Source organism: Momordica charantia (genome assembly GCF_013281855.1).
Source record: "Momordica charantia cultivar OHB3-1 chromosome 1 unlocalized genomic scaffold, Mcharantia_2.0 BLBB01000001.1, whole genome shotgun sequence".
NCBI lineage: Eukaryota > Viridiplantae > Streptophyta > Magnoliopsida > Cucurbitales > Cucurbitaceae > Momordica > Momordica charantia.
In genome coordinates this window covers 1,142,871-1,156,866 of record NW_028275157.1, presented here as the reverse complement: position 1 = coordinate 1,156,866, position 13,996 = coordinate 1,142,871, and the positions used below count along the sequence as shown (strand labels likewise).

General features: G+C 43.9%; 1 protein-coding gene across 1 annotated transcript; it reads left to right on the top strand.

The window, feature by feature from the left end:
• The first annotated feature begins 11,559 nt into the window (after window positions 1–11,559).
• Window positions 11,560–12,039, top strand: LOC148213051 (uncharacterized). Its single transcript, XM_088120010.1, has one exon. The coding sequence runs from the start codon at window positions 11,560–11,562 to the stop codon at window positions 12,037–12,039; it is 480 nt and encodes a 159-aa protein (XP_087976136.1).
• The last annotated feature ends 1,957 nt before the right edge of the window (window positions 12,040–13,996 follow it).

The following is a 13,996-nucleotide window of genomic DNA, read 5'->3' as shown; positions in this document are numbered from 1 at the left end:
TGGCTAATATTTATGGAGAAATACTTGTTTGAAAAGTCCTCTAAACAACACCATGGCCGAGGAAACCAATTGCTACGTTGGATAATTCACATGCCAAGAATCAAATGGAGGACAAGGAAATCCAAGAATAATGTCAACAGACCAAGTGATTGGGTTTGGAAACATTTTTGGAAAGAACGAAAATGCGTTAAAGGCACATTAAAAGGAAGGTCGAAGAGAGCATCAATATCTCTAAACTTCAAGATTGCTCTACAAGGAATCAAGGGAGCAATGTCCACTCGAGAGGCTGAAAAAGAAAGTGCCCTATATATCCTCAAGAAGAGTCAATTGCCATATCCGTGGATAAAGATCATAAGCCTTCAACAATGCAACGATAATCCACAAGGTAAGAGTATACATTTTAGGGCTTATTATTTGACTAACTTGATGTGTTTATGTGTAGGTCAAAAACTTGATTCGAGGACGAATCCTTTTCAAGAAGGAGGAGATGATGTGATCATAATTGGCCTCAAGCCCTTAGAACCGAGTCAAGCAAAGATGAGAGCATCATCGCACACTCAAACGCAACATGTGCATGCCAACCTCGCATGGATACGCCCTCCGCGCACCCGCCTACGCTCCACCGCACGCATTCGTGCCCATGCACGCCCAACTAGACGCACGAGGTGCATGCCCCACCGCGCGCGCACCCTTGCCGCATGCCTGCACCTACTAGGCGCTAACCTCACAAGGCGTCACCCAGCGCACACCCGCCAGCGTCAAGCTCGCGCATGCCTGCGCCCGTGCGCACTGCACGCTCACTAGCGTCCTTGCCGCCCAGCGCCTATGTCGCACGCCTAGCGTGCCCGTCCCAACGCCCAGCGCCCATGTCGCACACTAGCGGGCCCACTCCAACGCCTAGCGCCCATGCCGCACGCCAACGCGCCTGCCCCAACGCCCAGCGCCCATACACGCACGACCAGCGCGCCCCACCCAGTGCCCACGCACGCGTCCATCATGCCAGCCCCACCCACTCTTCCCCAAATAAGGAAAAGATCTCCTTATTATTTTGGATTATTTTATGGGATCTGATTTTGTTTTATTTCTTCTTATTTAACAATTTTAAATTTCATCTTTAGGCAAGTTTTATAAATTTTTGGAATTTATCATTTTTAATTTTGTTATTTTCCTTAAAAGGCCAAGGGCCTTGGCCTATAAATATGCATGTACCCCTCTCTTGTAACACAACTTAAAATTTTGGATTATTGAATCAATAGAGTTGAGTGTTTCTCTCATTGCCTTGTGCAAACCCCTTCTCAAATTTCGAATCCTTTTGTGTGGTTGAACTTAGGCTTTCGTATTTGAACCCCTCGGAGCATGCTTGTTTGATTGGTCACCAAACTCGTGGAGTGTTTCCGGCTTCAAGCATAGTGAGTCATCTGTCTGCTCAAGGTAATCCTGTAACCCTTAGCTTTTCGGGTTGAACCAACTGCACGATTGGATTCAAGTGGCTTGTGGCTCGAGTAGCTCAATAAGCTTGGGTTGTCGCGTATTGGAGTGAGCATGCATAGTAAGCTTAGTGACGCCAAAGGACTGCTACACTGGTGCCTTAGCATTGGGATTGTTCGAGCAGGGTTCCTGACAGGCTTTTCTACTCGAGAAAATGTAGGCGACATGGACTCGAGGGATGCAATGTAGGCGACATGGACTCGAGGGCAGCCATTGAACTTTGATTTTTTGCTGAAGGATGAGCACTGCATCCGAGTGGGAGCCCTGGCCAACTCCTCTACTTGGGAAATGCCTTGGAACAAGATGCTTGTTGGGTTTTATGCCCTAAACTTATGGTTTGTAAACATAAAAACAAATATTCATTCTATAAAGTTGTTATTGATGTTTCTCTTAGAATTGCATTAAGCCAAATCCAATCAACTAAAATTCGAGGTTATGTCATGTAACTGGAACAGTATATAACAGATATATAGTATATATTTAATATACAATGATATATTTGATATACAGTGTCTATATACAATATATATTCGATATACAGGTGGATGATGTTCCAATAGTAACCTAAAGGGTATATAGTATATGGATACCTTATCCTGGTAACACTATGAGTACGACCCACTTTGTAATAGTTACAAATGCTTTGATCCTGGTCGTTCGTGTGGAGACATGTGAGTGAGGGTATCCTATACAATGAGCTTGTATAAGACCAGACCGCTAAATAATTAATCTTTAGTTGTAACATCGTTAGCTAATAGATTAATATTTCAATAGGATGACTAGGTAACTCGATCTCGATCCTGAGTGAGTTATGGACTCATACCTATTAGGGCTCGTCCTTTGATTTGTATGGGTGATAGTGGCTCGAGTCGCTGACTCAATATTCCTAACATTTTGAGGATGAGACCGAGTGGGGAGTTGGGAACATAACTACACAAGATGGAATTCACTTCTTCCCGACTTTAGGGTAAGTAGATGAGTGTTCTCTTAAGTGCTGAATCCAGAACTTGAACAAAGGGCCCCACCCTCTCACTGACCTGAGAGGAACTTTCGGTTATTGGTCGGACCATAATCGAGTTGTTCATTAAAGGATCAGCAATACTTAAGGTCCAAATGTAACACAGGGGTAAAATAGTAATTTGACCCAACTGTGGTTACGAACACTCGTGAATGATTGACTTGTCGTTAATGGTCGTAATTCATGGACACAAAATATTCTACAGTGAAAAGAGTGTAGATGTGGGTCTTTAGTGGAGTAACTGACAGTTAACGAATGTTGATTAATATCGTTAATGAGTTTAATCAATTAATCTTGTATCGTTGGAGCTTCTTATATGTAGGTCCATTAGATCCCCTTGCTAGCTCGTAAAGGATGGTTAAGAACATTTAGTCTTGAAAAGAATTTGAATTATTCGAATGTGTTAAAGGGAATTAAAGTTAATTGTATGAGATGCAATTAATATAATGTATGATGATACATTATGATATAAAGTTAATTTTGAATTGGATTCAAATTTTGAGAGAGTGAATATTAGAATTTGATTCTAATATGGTTGATTAATTTAAGTTTAATTTAATTAAATTAATGGGATATGTTAATTTGGTTAAATTAAATTAGATTTAATTTAATTAAATTAATAATTATTTTTCTAATTTATTAAATTAGATTTAATTAATTATTAATTTAATTAAAATTATTTTAATAAAATTAAAATAAAACAAAACAAAATTAAAAAAAAAAAAGAAAAAAAAGAAAAGGAAAAATGGGAGGAAAACGTCCCCCTTTCCATTAATGGTGGAAAGTAGGGGAGGTTTCCCACTTCCCACCAGTAACTTCCCCAACACTCTTCCTCCCTTATAAAAAGGAAGGTTCTCCTCTTTTCTTTTGTTCCCTAGTCCTCAGTTGATTAAGTTTTCGAAACTCCAACGAGAAAATCTCTCTCTTGATCTATCGATTTCCCTCTCAGTTACAAGACAGTTCCTACAAACTGAGTTCTTAACATCCAGAAGATAGCGAGGAAGGTTTTTTTGTGGCATTGGTGTCTACATTGAAGAAGTGCCTTCAAATGTATGTTTTACTAACTTCATTTTAATCATGCTTATGTCTTTTCTTTGTTGTATTTCCGAAAGGCTAGGATAGCATCCGAGTGGGAGCTTTGGTTGGGGCTTCTCTACTCGGGAAAGTGCCTTGGAACATCAGGTCTCCAGAGATTTGCTAACGCCCGAGCAGATGTCATGTGGACTCGAGGGCAGCCTTGGAACTTTGAGTGTTCCCGAAAGGCTAGGATAGCATCCGACTGAGAGCCATAGCCGGGGCTCCTCTACTCGGGAAAGTGCCTTGGAACATCAGGTCTCGAGAGTTCTGCTCACGCTCGAGCAAGTGCCACGTAGGCTGTCTTGACTCGGGGGCACCCTTGGAACTTAGAGTGTTTATCCAACGACAAACAGTGGCGTGGTGCTACACAACATCTCTGTATAGCAAAGAGTACTAATTGCTTTTTTTGGAGGCACAGGGATTCATCCTTGGTTTGTGTGGGCAGTAACCGCCACTTTGGTATCTGTTTTGTCATTGTCCCGTGTGCGTCTCAAGGCAAATCCATTTTGCAGTACGGTGTGTTACCTCGTCTTTGATGGGCAGTGGAGTGACGCGCTTCAACCGAAGTAACACTTAGACGGTTGATCCAATGGCTAGGGTTTGCCCCCTCTACCTTTTAAATTCTTGCATCTCCAGGCAGCTCCACCGCTCTTTCCTCATGTAATTCAGGGGCCACTGGTCCCCACTGTATTAATGGAATCTCCATTTATTCGTGATACCATTGCTCCACATTACATGTACCTTTTTGCATGCTTGTTTATTAGTGTTCCTTTTTCTTTTTTGTTCGTTTTTTTCTGCAACTTTTTAGTGCAAATCACAAGGCATCTATTAACACGTAATGACGGATCTACTCCAGTTGGGTGTCAGATCTGGCTATAAAAAGGGCTAATGGGCTTCTTTCTTGTCCTCCTATCTTCCTTTGACAACCCTTTGTTCAATTCCTCACAACTAAGAGAAAATTAGTACAAGTATACACTATTCTCATCGATTGTAGTATAAACAAGGTCGTTTCCACAAGGATTGATGTTACACTTTGATTTACCAAATTAGAATACCAAAAAGTAAAATAAAAACAGTTTGATTCAAGTATTGTGAATGCGTCAAAAATAAATTATAAGCAATAAAAGAAAACATCGCATAAATATTTTAGTACGATGTTAGAGCATTCAATACAGAGAACAAATAGTACGATGAAGAAACGATTTAAATGTAAATCAAGGGGATTCGCTCAGATGCTTTCATTCTTTACTAACTATGCTCTAGCAAACCAAAAACATTGAATGCCCAAACAGTCACGGTTCTCTCCCAAGATACCCAAACATGCTTAAACGCAACTATCGTTATAATGAAAGCAAGCAATAAAAGCAGTTTATAGGCGCAGTAAGGTGAGCCTCATCCCTGAGTACTCACTATCTTACTTCAGAAAGAGGAATTTAAAACTAATCGAAGCAAACACGCTAAGCAAGGACTCTCTTGAGCCTCACGAAAGAAAGGAAAAGAATAGGTATAAGACAAATGGGCTCCATCGGTGAAGTAGATAGTAGAGAAATCGAAGCTTCCCCAGCAGCAAATTGATGACGCCATGGAAAATCAGCCACGCAGAGGATGGTGACAAGATGAGTAATGTTGTATGAAATCAATGCTCTATTTTGAATCTCTGTTATGTCCCCCTTTTGTGGCTAGGGTATCATTTCCTTATGTATTGGGTCCTTAAAATTTAAGGCACCCCCTGGAAAGAGTTACTGCACAGTCATAGGTGCTAGGGCATCCGGGCGGCCTTAAGCTCGAGCATAGACGCATCTTCCAATCATGCTCCAACAACAACCTAAGCAGGATTGGCAGCACTCAACTTGTCCTTTCCAAATTCTACAATTCTTGTTCAAAACATCAAGAATTCAGCATAATTCATTCAAAATGAGGGAATAGAGAATTATAGCAGCACAGGGCCCTAGCTACATGATTTCTACTTTTTTTTCCATGTTGTTTTAATAAGGATCCTCTCATGTTCGCAAAAATATTACCCTAATTAAGCCACAAAACACTCTCTTATGGAGAGTTATCACCCTTCGCGATTGCCTTTTCATACCCTCTTTTTTTGGCATGGATGTGCTTCTAGGTCAACGTGACCTTAAGGATTGCATTTGACGTCCTTTTCTGCACTTGGTCTTTTTACCTAGACCGACGGCTTCCTAACCGGAGTGTTTGTGGATGGTGGCCAATAGATGCCCTTCAAAAAGATGGGATCTGCCCTCAGGCCGCTAGAGTTGTGCATTTTTGCACTAAAGGAAAGATTGTGCCTTTAGTAGGGTGAAGACATTTCTGGCGAAGTTTCTCTCCCTTTTTTTTGTGTTTCCTTTTTTAACTCGTGCCAGTCACCATAATGTATCGCCGCATCTGGCGTTTGTAACCGTTTGAACTTGTAAATGAATAAAATAGTATTTTTCACCTTACACTTCTTGTAATTCCTTTTCTGGCGATTCGTCCGTCGGCGTGAAGGCAAACGCGCTGTTGTGGCGAATAACACGTGCTTGTGGCGCGGATGTCGCACGTGGAGGTACTCCCTGTTAGGTTGCGTCCCCTACAGTTTCCCTCACACAATCATATGTGCCATCCTCTGTAGGACGGGCGTCCGAATGGCTTCATAAATGCTTCCACCACTCACATCGCTTCGTATTCTGCAACAGTAGTTGAGGCTAGGAATTAATGCCTTAATTGCAAGCAGTACCCTCCTTCGTTGGTACGTGGAGTTCTTCTTATAAAATAATATTTTCCCCCATCGTTCTTCACTTCTGAAGATGGGAAGGAAACGGAAACACCCATTTTCTAACGACGTTCCACGCGACAGTAGTGGCTTTCCCCTTTGTGAAGACGAGCTCGCCATTGAGGTTATGCGATTACGGTGCACGCTGGCTGATATTGATGTGATCATAAATGACTCCAAGCTCCAAGAACCAACCTACATCAACAAAGAGGACGAGCTAGAAGAAAGACCTTCAAAACGAATTAGACTTCATTGGACACACCAACAAATTTTGTCAATCTTGAAGGCCAATGAACTACCAACACAGGTCAAGAGGAAGAGAGGAGTTGAGGAAAGACCAAGCAAGTGGCCATATCTCAAGGACATGCCCCCAGGACAAGCCACCACACCAAATGACAGCGCTCGCGCGCACGCATGATGTTGTGGGCATGCTTGTCCAGGGTGTGTTACCCATGGCCGCATGTCCAAACAATCCTCACCACATACTTTACTTTCATGTTTTTAAAGCTTTCTAGTGTATTTTGCTTGCATCGAGTTTTTGGTGTTGCAGGAGGAATTGCCCAAGTGGCTTTGGAACTAGGTGTGTATTAGTAAGATATGTAAGCACGCCAAATTTCCCAATCGAAGTTCACACGGGGCCTCTAGGCCACCGAGTGACTCCTCGCCACTTTGCATGTCCACTCCTGCCACACCAAAAATGCCTTAGAATGTACTATAGGGGGGACCAAGTAGTCATCAAACCTCCCCCCGACTAAGTGTTGTATACTTTCTTGCAATCAAAGCTTTCTTGCATCCAATGTCTACAATGCTTGTTTTAAAGATGTTTTCAACTATTTTTCTCTCTCACGTTTTCCAAAACCAATTTTCTCGTAAAACGTGAGTGGAGGCTAGACCATCGACCGAGATTGCCTGCGACTTACAATTTTTCTCGGCTGACTTGCTTGTGGAGCTAGAGCAAGTGCTACACAATCGTTTGAGCTGTGTTAAAGAAGTGCGATTGTGACAAGTGTTATCAGAGCTTAGTTAGCTCCTCGACCCGAGAAAGACTGGAACCATGTCGGCGACAAAACAACTGAGCAAGTCGCACGTCGACCGACTAGTCGAGATAGAAGAACAACTTCTCTATCTAAGAGACGTCCCAGATACCCTCCGTCTGTTGGAGATGCGAGTTGATGAGTTCTCCGATAAGTTTGGAGAAATAGACGTTGTGAATGCCCGAGTGGACGGGTTATCGATACAAGATCTAGCTACAAGGGTTGAGGCCCTAGAAAGCAAAGCTATGCGTCCTGGTAGATTCAAACGTGGAGACAGTTCCACGAACCCAAACACCCAGATAGAAGTACGCATGGGTAAGTTAAACAATTTGCAGTCGGCAATGATGCAATTGTTTAACGAAATGACGGAGGACTTCAAGGTGACCATAGACACTCTCCGAGTTGAGATGACTAAAATAAGCTCTCGAGTTAACCTGACGATGCGAGCCGTGGGAAATCAAGCTCCCAACCAAGCGAACATGGGGTTCAACAAGCTCAAAGTCCTAGAGCCCAAACCATTTAATGGCAATAGAGATGCGAAAGATCTCGAGAACTTCATGTTCGATGAAGAACAATACTTCAAGGCTACTGGGACAACGTCAGATAAAATGAAAGTGACTTCAGCCTCCATGCATCTTACTGATGATGCAAAGTTGTGGTGGAAGTCTAAAGTCAACGACATTCAGAATGGACTATGCACGATCAACAACTGGGATGATCTTAAGAAGGAATTGAGGGCTCAATTCTTCCCCGAAAATGTCGAGTTCATGGCTATAAGGAAACTACGTGAACTCCGACATACTGGAACAATTCGGGACTATGTGAAACAATTCTCTACCGTGATGCTGGATATTTGCGACATGTCAAAGAAAGACAAGGTGGTTGTCTTTGTCGAAGGGTTGAAACCGTGGGTCAGAACAAAGTTGTATGAATAGAAAGTGCAAGACCTTGCCACCACCATGGCCGCTGCCGAACGATTACTAGACTATAGCAATGAGCCGTCCCAATCGAAAATGAACACTCCAAGTCCCATTGGGGGAAACAAGACGTTCAAACCTTTTACCCGAAAGAGTGGGGGAGTCGACAAGAGACCCCAAGGCCCAAACGACGTTCCTTCTCGAGGGCCGTATCCACAAAATCAAAACGCTTAAAGGCCGATATCATGTTTCTTATACAAGGCCCCTAACTGGGTAGCTGAATGCCCGTATCGAGCCGCCCTTACTGCCCTTCAAGCATTCGTTCAGTCATGTAATGAACCTGAAGTTGAAACGGAGTGCGAGAATGAGGAAGACAAAGGAACACCCAAAATGGAGGCGTTGAAATTTCTCTCTGCTATTCGAAAGAGGGTCAATGGACCCAAAGGAACGCCTGAAAAGGGGCTTATGTTCGTAGATGCTACGATCAACTCTAAACCTGCTAAGAGCACCATGGTGGATTCAGGTGCAACCCACAACTTCATATCGAGCAGGAAGCTCGCCGACTAGAATTGACCATCGAGAAGGATACAGGTACGATGAAGGCCATCAATTTTGAAGCTCTACCCATTGGCAGAGTTTCTAAGAGAGTGTTGTTGAAATTAGGGACGTGGACAGACAGTGTCGATTTAATGGCGGTTCGCATGGACGACTTCAACGTTGTACTGGGGATGGAGTTCCTCATTGAGCATAAAGTCATAGCGATGCATTTGGCCAAATGCATGATCGTCACTAGTAGCAATCCCACCGTGGTTACTACTAGCATCAAACAACCTGGTGGTATAAGCATGATATCAACTTTATAGTTAAAGAAAGGCCTCAACTGGGAGGAACCCACCTTCATGGCCATTCCGATGGTAGAACAAACCGTGGAGGCAAGAGATGTCCCACATGAAATTCAAGCTGTTCTGAGAGAGTATGTTGACATAATGCCAGATAGTTTACTGAAGACTTTACCCCCTCGTCGAGGGATCGATCACGAAATTGAACTCGTTCCAGGGGCCAAACCTCCAACAAAGAATGCTTATCGTATGGTACCACCCGAGCTGGCCGAATTGAGAAAGCAATTAGACGAGTTGTTGAATGCGGGATTCATTTGCCCAGCCAAAGCTCCTTATGCATCTCCTATGTTGTTCCAAAAGAAGAAAGACGGGACGTTGCGTCTGTGTATTGACTACAGAGCCCTTAACAAGGTCACGATCGCAACAAATACCCGCTTCCCATCATAACCGACTTGTTTGATCAATTACATGGAGCCAAATACTTCACGAAATTGGATCTCAGGTCAGGTTACTACCAAGTGCGTATAGCAGAAGGTGACGAGCCAAAGACCACTTGCGTAACGAGGTACGGAGCCTTCGAATTCCTTGTAATGCCCTTTGGATTAACGAATGCCCCTGCCACGTTCTGTATGATGATGAATCAAGTCTTTCACGCATACCTCAATCAGTTTGTGGTAGTATACCTTGATGATATAGTGGTATATAGTCCGACCGTGGAAGAGCATCGAATTCATCTCAGATTGGTCTTCGACAAACTCAGGCAAAATCAGTTGTATATAAAGAAAGAGAAGTGTGCATTTGCACAGGAGCGGATCATGTTCCTTGGCCATGTGATTGAACAAGGACACATCGGCATGGACACGGAAAAGGTCAAGGCAATCCAAGAGTGGAGAGTCCCTACCTTTTGACAGAGTTCCACTCATTTTTGGGGTTGGCTAACTATTATCGTCGATTTATCGGAGGATTCTCAAGACGAGCCACCCCAATGACAGAGTTACTGAAGAAAGGAATGACCTGGATGTGGTCAAAAGAATGTTAAGATGCCTTCGAGGATCTAAAGGCAGCCATGACAAAGGGTTCAGTACTTGGGCTTGCAGATGTGGCAAAACTGTTTGAAGTAGAAACTGATGCTTCGGACTATGCGTTAGGCGGCGTTCTACTTCCAGATGGCCATCCTATTGCTTACGAAAGTCGTAAGCTGAACAACGCTGAACGATGCTATACCGTATCTGAGAAAGAAATGTTGGTGGTGGTACATTGTCTCAGGTCTTGGAGACAATACTTGTTGGGCTCGCGCTTCATCATGAAAACAGACAATAGTGCAATCTGTCACTTCTTCAATCAACCGAAGCTGACATCCAAGCAAGCCAGGTGGCAAGAGTTGTTGGCTGAGTTTGATTTCAAGTTTGAGCATAAGGCAGGGAAGTCGAACCAAGCCGCTAACGCCTTGAGTCGAAAAGGCGAACATGCGGCCCTGTGCATGTTAGCCCATATCCACGCTAGTAAGGTGGACGGGTCGATTCACGATCTCATTTGAGATTATCTCTAGAAGGACCCCTCCGCTCGAACTGTGGTCGAGCTGGCAAAGTTCGGGAAGACCCGCCAGTTTTGGATCGAAAGGGAACTGTTATTGATGAGAGGAAACAGAATGTGTGTGCCACAAACGGGGGACTTGGGAAAGAAACTCCTACATGAGTGTCATGATACTCTATGGGCCGACCACCTTGAGTGGCAACGAACTTATGCTCTGCTAAAAAAGGGATACTTCTGGCCCAATATGCGCGAAGAAGTGATGCAATGCAAAGACCTATCTCATCTGTCAGCAAGATAAGGTGGAGAGGTCGAAGATAGCTGGGTTGCTTGAAACCCTACCAACTCCTACGAGGCCGTGGGAGAGTGTAGCACTCGATTTCATCTCCCATTTGCCTAAGGTAGGGGAACATGAAGCCATCCTTGTCGTCATCAATCGATTTTCTAAATATGCAACCTTCATCCCGACTCCAAATACCTGTTCCGCTGAGTTGACGGTGCAATTGTTCTTTAAACATATAGTGAAGCTGTGGGGAGTCCTGACGAGTATTGTTAGTGACAGGGATGGCCGATTTACAGGGACATTATGGACGGAACTATTTACCATCTTGGGTTCAAGCCTAAACATATCCTCGAGCTATCACCTGCAGACCGACGGTCAGATGGAAAAATTTAACAGCATGCTTGAAGAATATCTCCGTCACTTTGTAAATGACAGACAGAGAAATTGGGTCCAGTTGCTAGATGTGGCTCAATTTTGCTTTAACGGTCAGACGAGTTCATCAATAGGGAAGAACCCCTTTGAGATTGTATGTAGCAGACAACCGTCTATGCCTCATATCATCGACCACTCGTATGCTGGGAAGAGTCCTCAAGCCCACAATTTCACAAAAGAATGGAAGCAGACGACATGATCGCTCAAGCATATTTGGAAAAAGCTTCCAAGCATATGAAGAAATGGGCAGATCGCAAGCGTCGCCCCCTCGAATTTCGAGTGGGTGACAAAGTCCTCATAAAGTTAAGGCCAGAACAGATTCGTTTTCGAGGGTATAAAGACCAGAGACTTGTGAGAAAGTACGAAGGACCCGTGGAAGTGTTGAAGAAAGTGGGGAATGTCTCGTATAAGGTGATATTGCCCGCCTGGATGAAGATTCACCTAGTAATCCATGTGAGCAACTTAAAACCTTACCACCCCGACCCTGAGGATGACGGATGCAATGCTGTGGTGCGGCCCGCCATCGATCTGAATATGAAGGAAGACAAGGAAGCAGAGGAGATCCTTGTAGAGAGAGTCAGGAAGGTGGGAAGACCCGTCCGCAGAGTTCAGGAATTTCTCGTCAAATGGAAGGACTTACCTGATGCAGAAATCAGCTAGGAGCGGGAAGAAGACCTTGAAGCCTGGAAGACGAAGATAGAAAACTTCAAGCTGCAGCAGTTGATGGGGTCTTCAACCGTTTAAGTGGGGGAGAATTTTGTGGGCATGCTTGTCCAGGGTGTGTTACCCATGGCTGCATGTCCAAACAATCCTCAACACGTACTTTACTTTCATATTTTTAAAGCTTTCTAGTGTATTTTGCTTGTATCAAGTTTTTGGTGCTGCAAGAGGAATTTGGCCGAGCGGCTTTGGAACTAGGTTTGTATTAGTAAGATATGTAAGCACGCCAAATTTCAAGCCAATCGGAGTTCACACAGGGCCTCTAGGCCACCGAGTGACTCCTCGCCACTTTGCATGTCCACTCCTGCCACACCAAAAATGCCTTAGAATATACTATATGGGGGATCAAGTAGTCATCAAACCTCCCCCCAACCAACTGTTGTATACTTTCTTGCATCCAATGTCTACAATGCTTGTTTTAAAGGTGTTTTCAACTGTTTTTCTCTCTCACATTTTCCAAAACCAATTTTCTCGTAAAATGTGAGTGGAGGCTAGACCATCAACCGAGATTGCCCGCGACTTACAATTTTTCTCGGCTGACTTGCTTGTTTGAGCTAGAGCAACTGCTGTACAATCGTTTGAGTTGTGTTAAATAAGTGCGATTGTGACATATAAGACGCACGCCCCTTGCCTTGCTAACCTTGCAAGCGCCCTGCCGCCAGCACCAATACGTTTGCTCGCCATTACACTACTAACCTCACAAGAGGCCTGCGTCCTCTCCAGCGTGCGCCCACGCCATGCCGCCCACACTCCAATCCGCCATGCCAACATCTTCTGCGTGCCACGCCTATCCTCACTCACCACACGCCCGCACCTACGCTCAGACTGCACACCCAACCGCTTGCCTCATGCGCGCGCTCCCTTGTCGCCAGCCCCATACGGGCGCCCCCTCAACATGATGCCGCCACCCATCATGGGCGCCCACCCTTTGGCGCCAAAACCCCTTGCTTGTCGCCCACTCTTGGAACAATTTAGGAAATTGTTTTCCTTTTTTGTTTCAAAAACATTTGAGGGAATTATTTTTTAATTTTGTTTTAGGTTTAGCAAGTTTTTCAATTTTAGGAAAGAGCGTTTAATTTTTATTTACCATAGAATTTAGGATTATTTTTATTGAACATCTTAGATTAAATTAAAAAGTTCAAGTAGAGAGAATTCTCAAAGCCTTACCACATGCAACCCCCCCCCCCCCCAAATATTGTGATCCTTTGTGAGGTTGAACTTAGGAGAGCTTTAGTTTACCATCGGAGCATTGTTTGACTGGTCATCAAATTTATGGACTGTTTCTAGCCTTGAGCATAGTGGGTTATCTATCTGCTCAAGGTAACGACTACAAAATTAATCCCTCTAACTCTCATCCTTTCAAGTTGAAACCATCTATACGACTAGATTCAATGGCTAGTGGCTTAAGTAATCTATACGCTTGAGTTGACGCGTATCAGATATGGAAAGTTACGCCAATAATCAAGCGGACCAGGCCAATTTTTTCTATAAAGCCAATGTCACCTTTGATATGGAGAAGGCCGAGCTGGAGAGGGAAATTGAAGGCCTCCATTCTTGTCATGGGCCAATTTGAGAGCATGTTTCGATCTTGGAGCATGCCTTAGTTATACGCGTGGACAGTCACGAGTGCTCTGCGGCTGGTCGTCGAAAGAAGAGCAAGCAACGTCGGTCTGCTCGGAAGGCTTCTACTCGAAAAGATGATGGTCCCACCCTCTCGACCGAGGCGGTTATCCAGGCAGGCGAAAACTCATATGAGTTTGGCTATCCAAATTCTACTGTTAGGGAGGATAGCACAAGAACTGTTGTAATTTTGAGTTACCCTTCCGTTTATAAGTTATTGAAAATATAGTTCGCCATTTTTTCCTCTCTTTTTTTTTCTGTTCCTTTTATGTTCAAC

Excerpts from the sequence above, each read along its gene's own strand:
- LOC148213051 (XM_088120010.1), top strand. The coding sequence starts at position 11,560 with ATGGAAGCAGACGACATGATCGCTCAAGCATATTTGGAAAAAGCTTCC.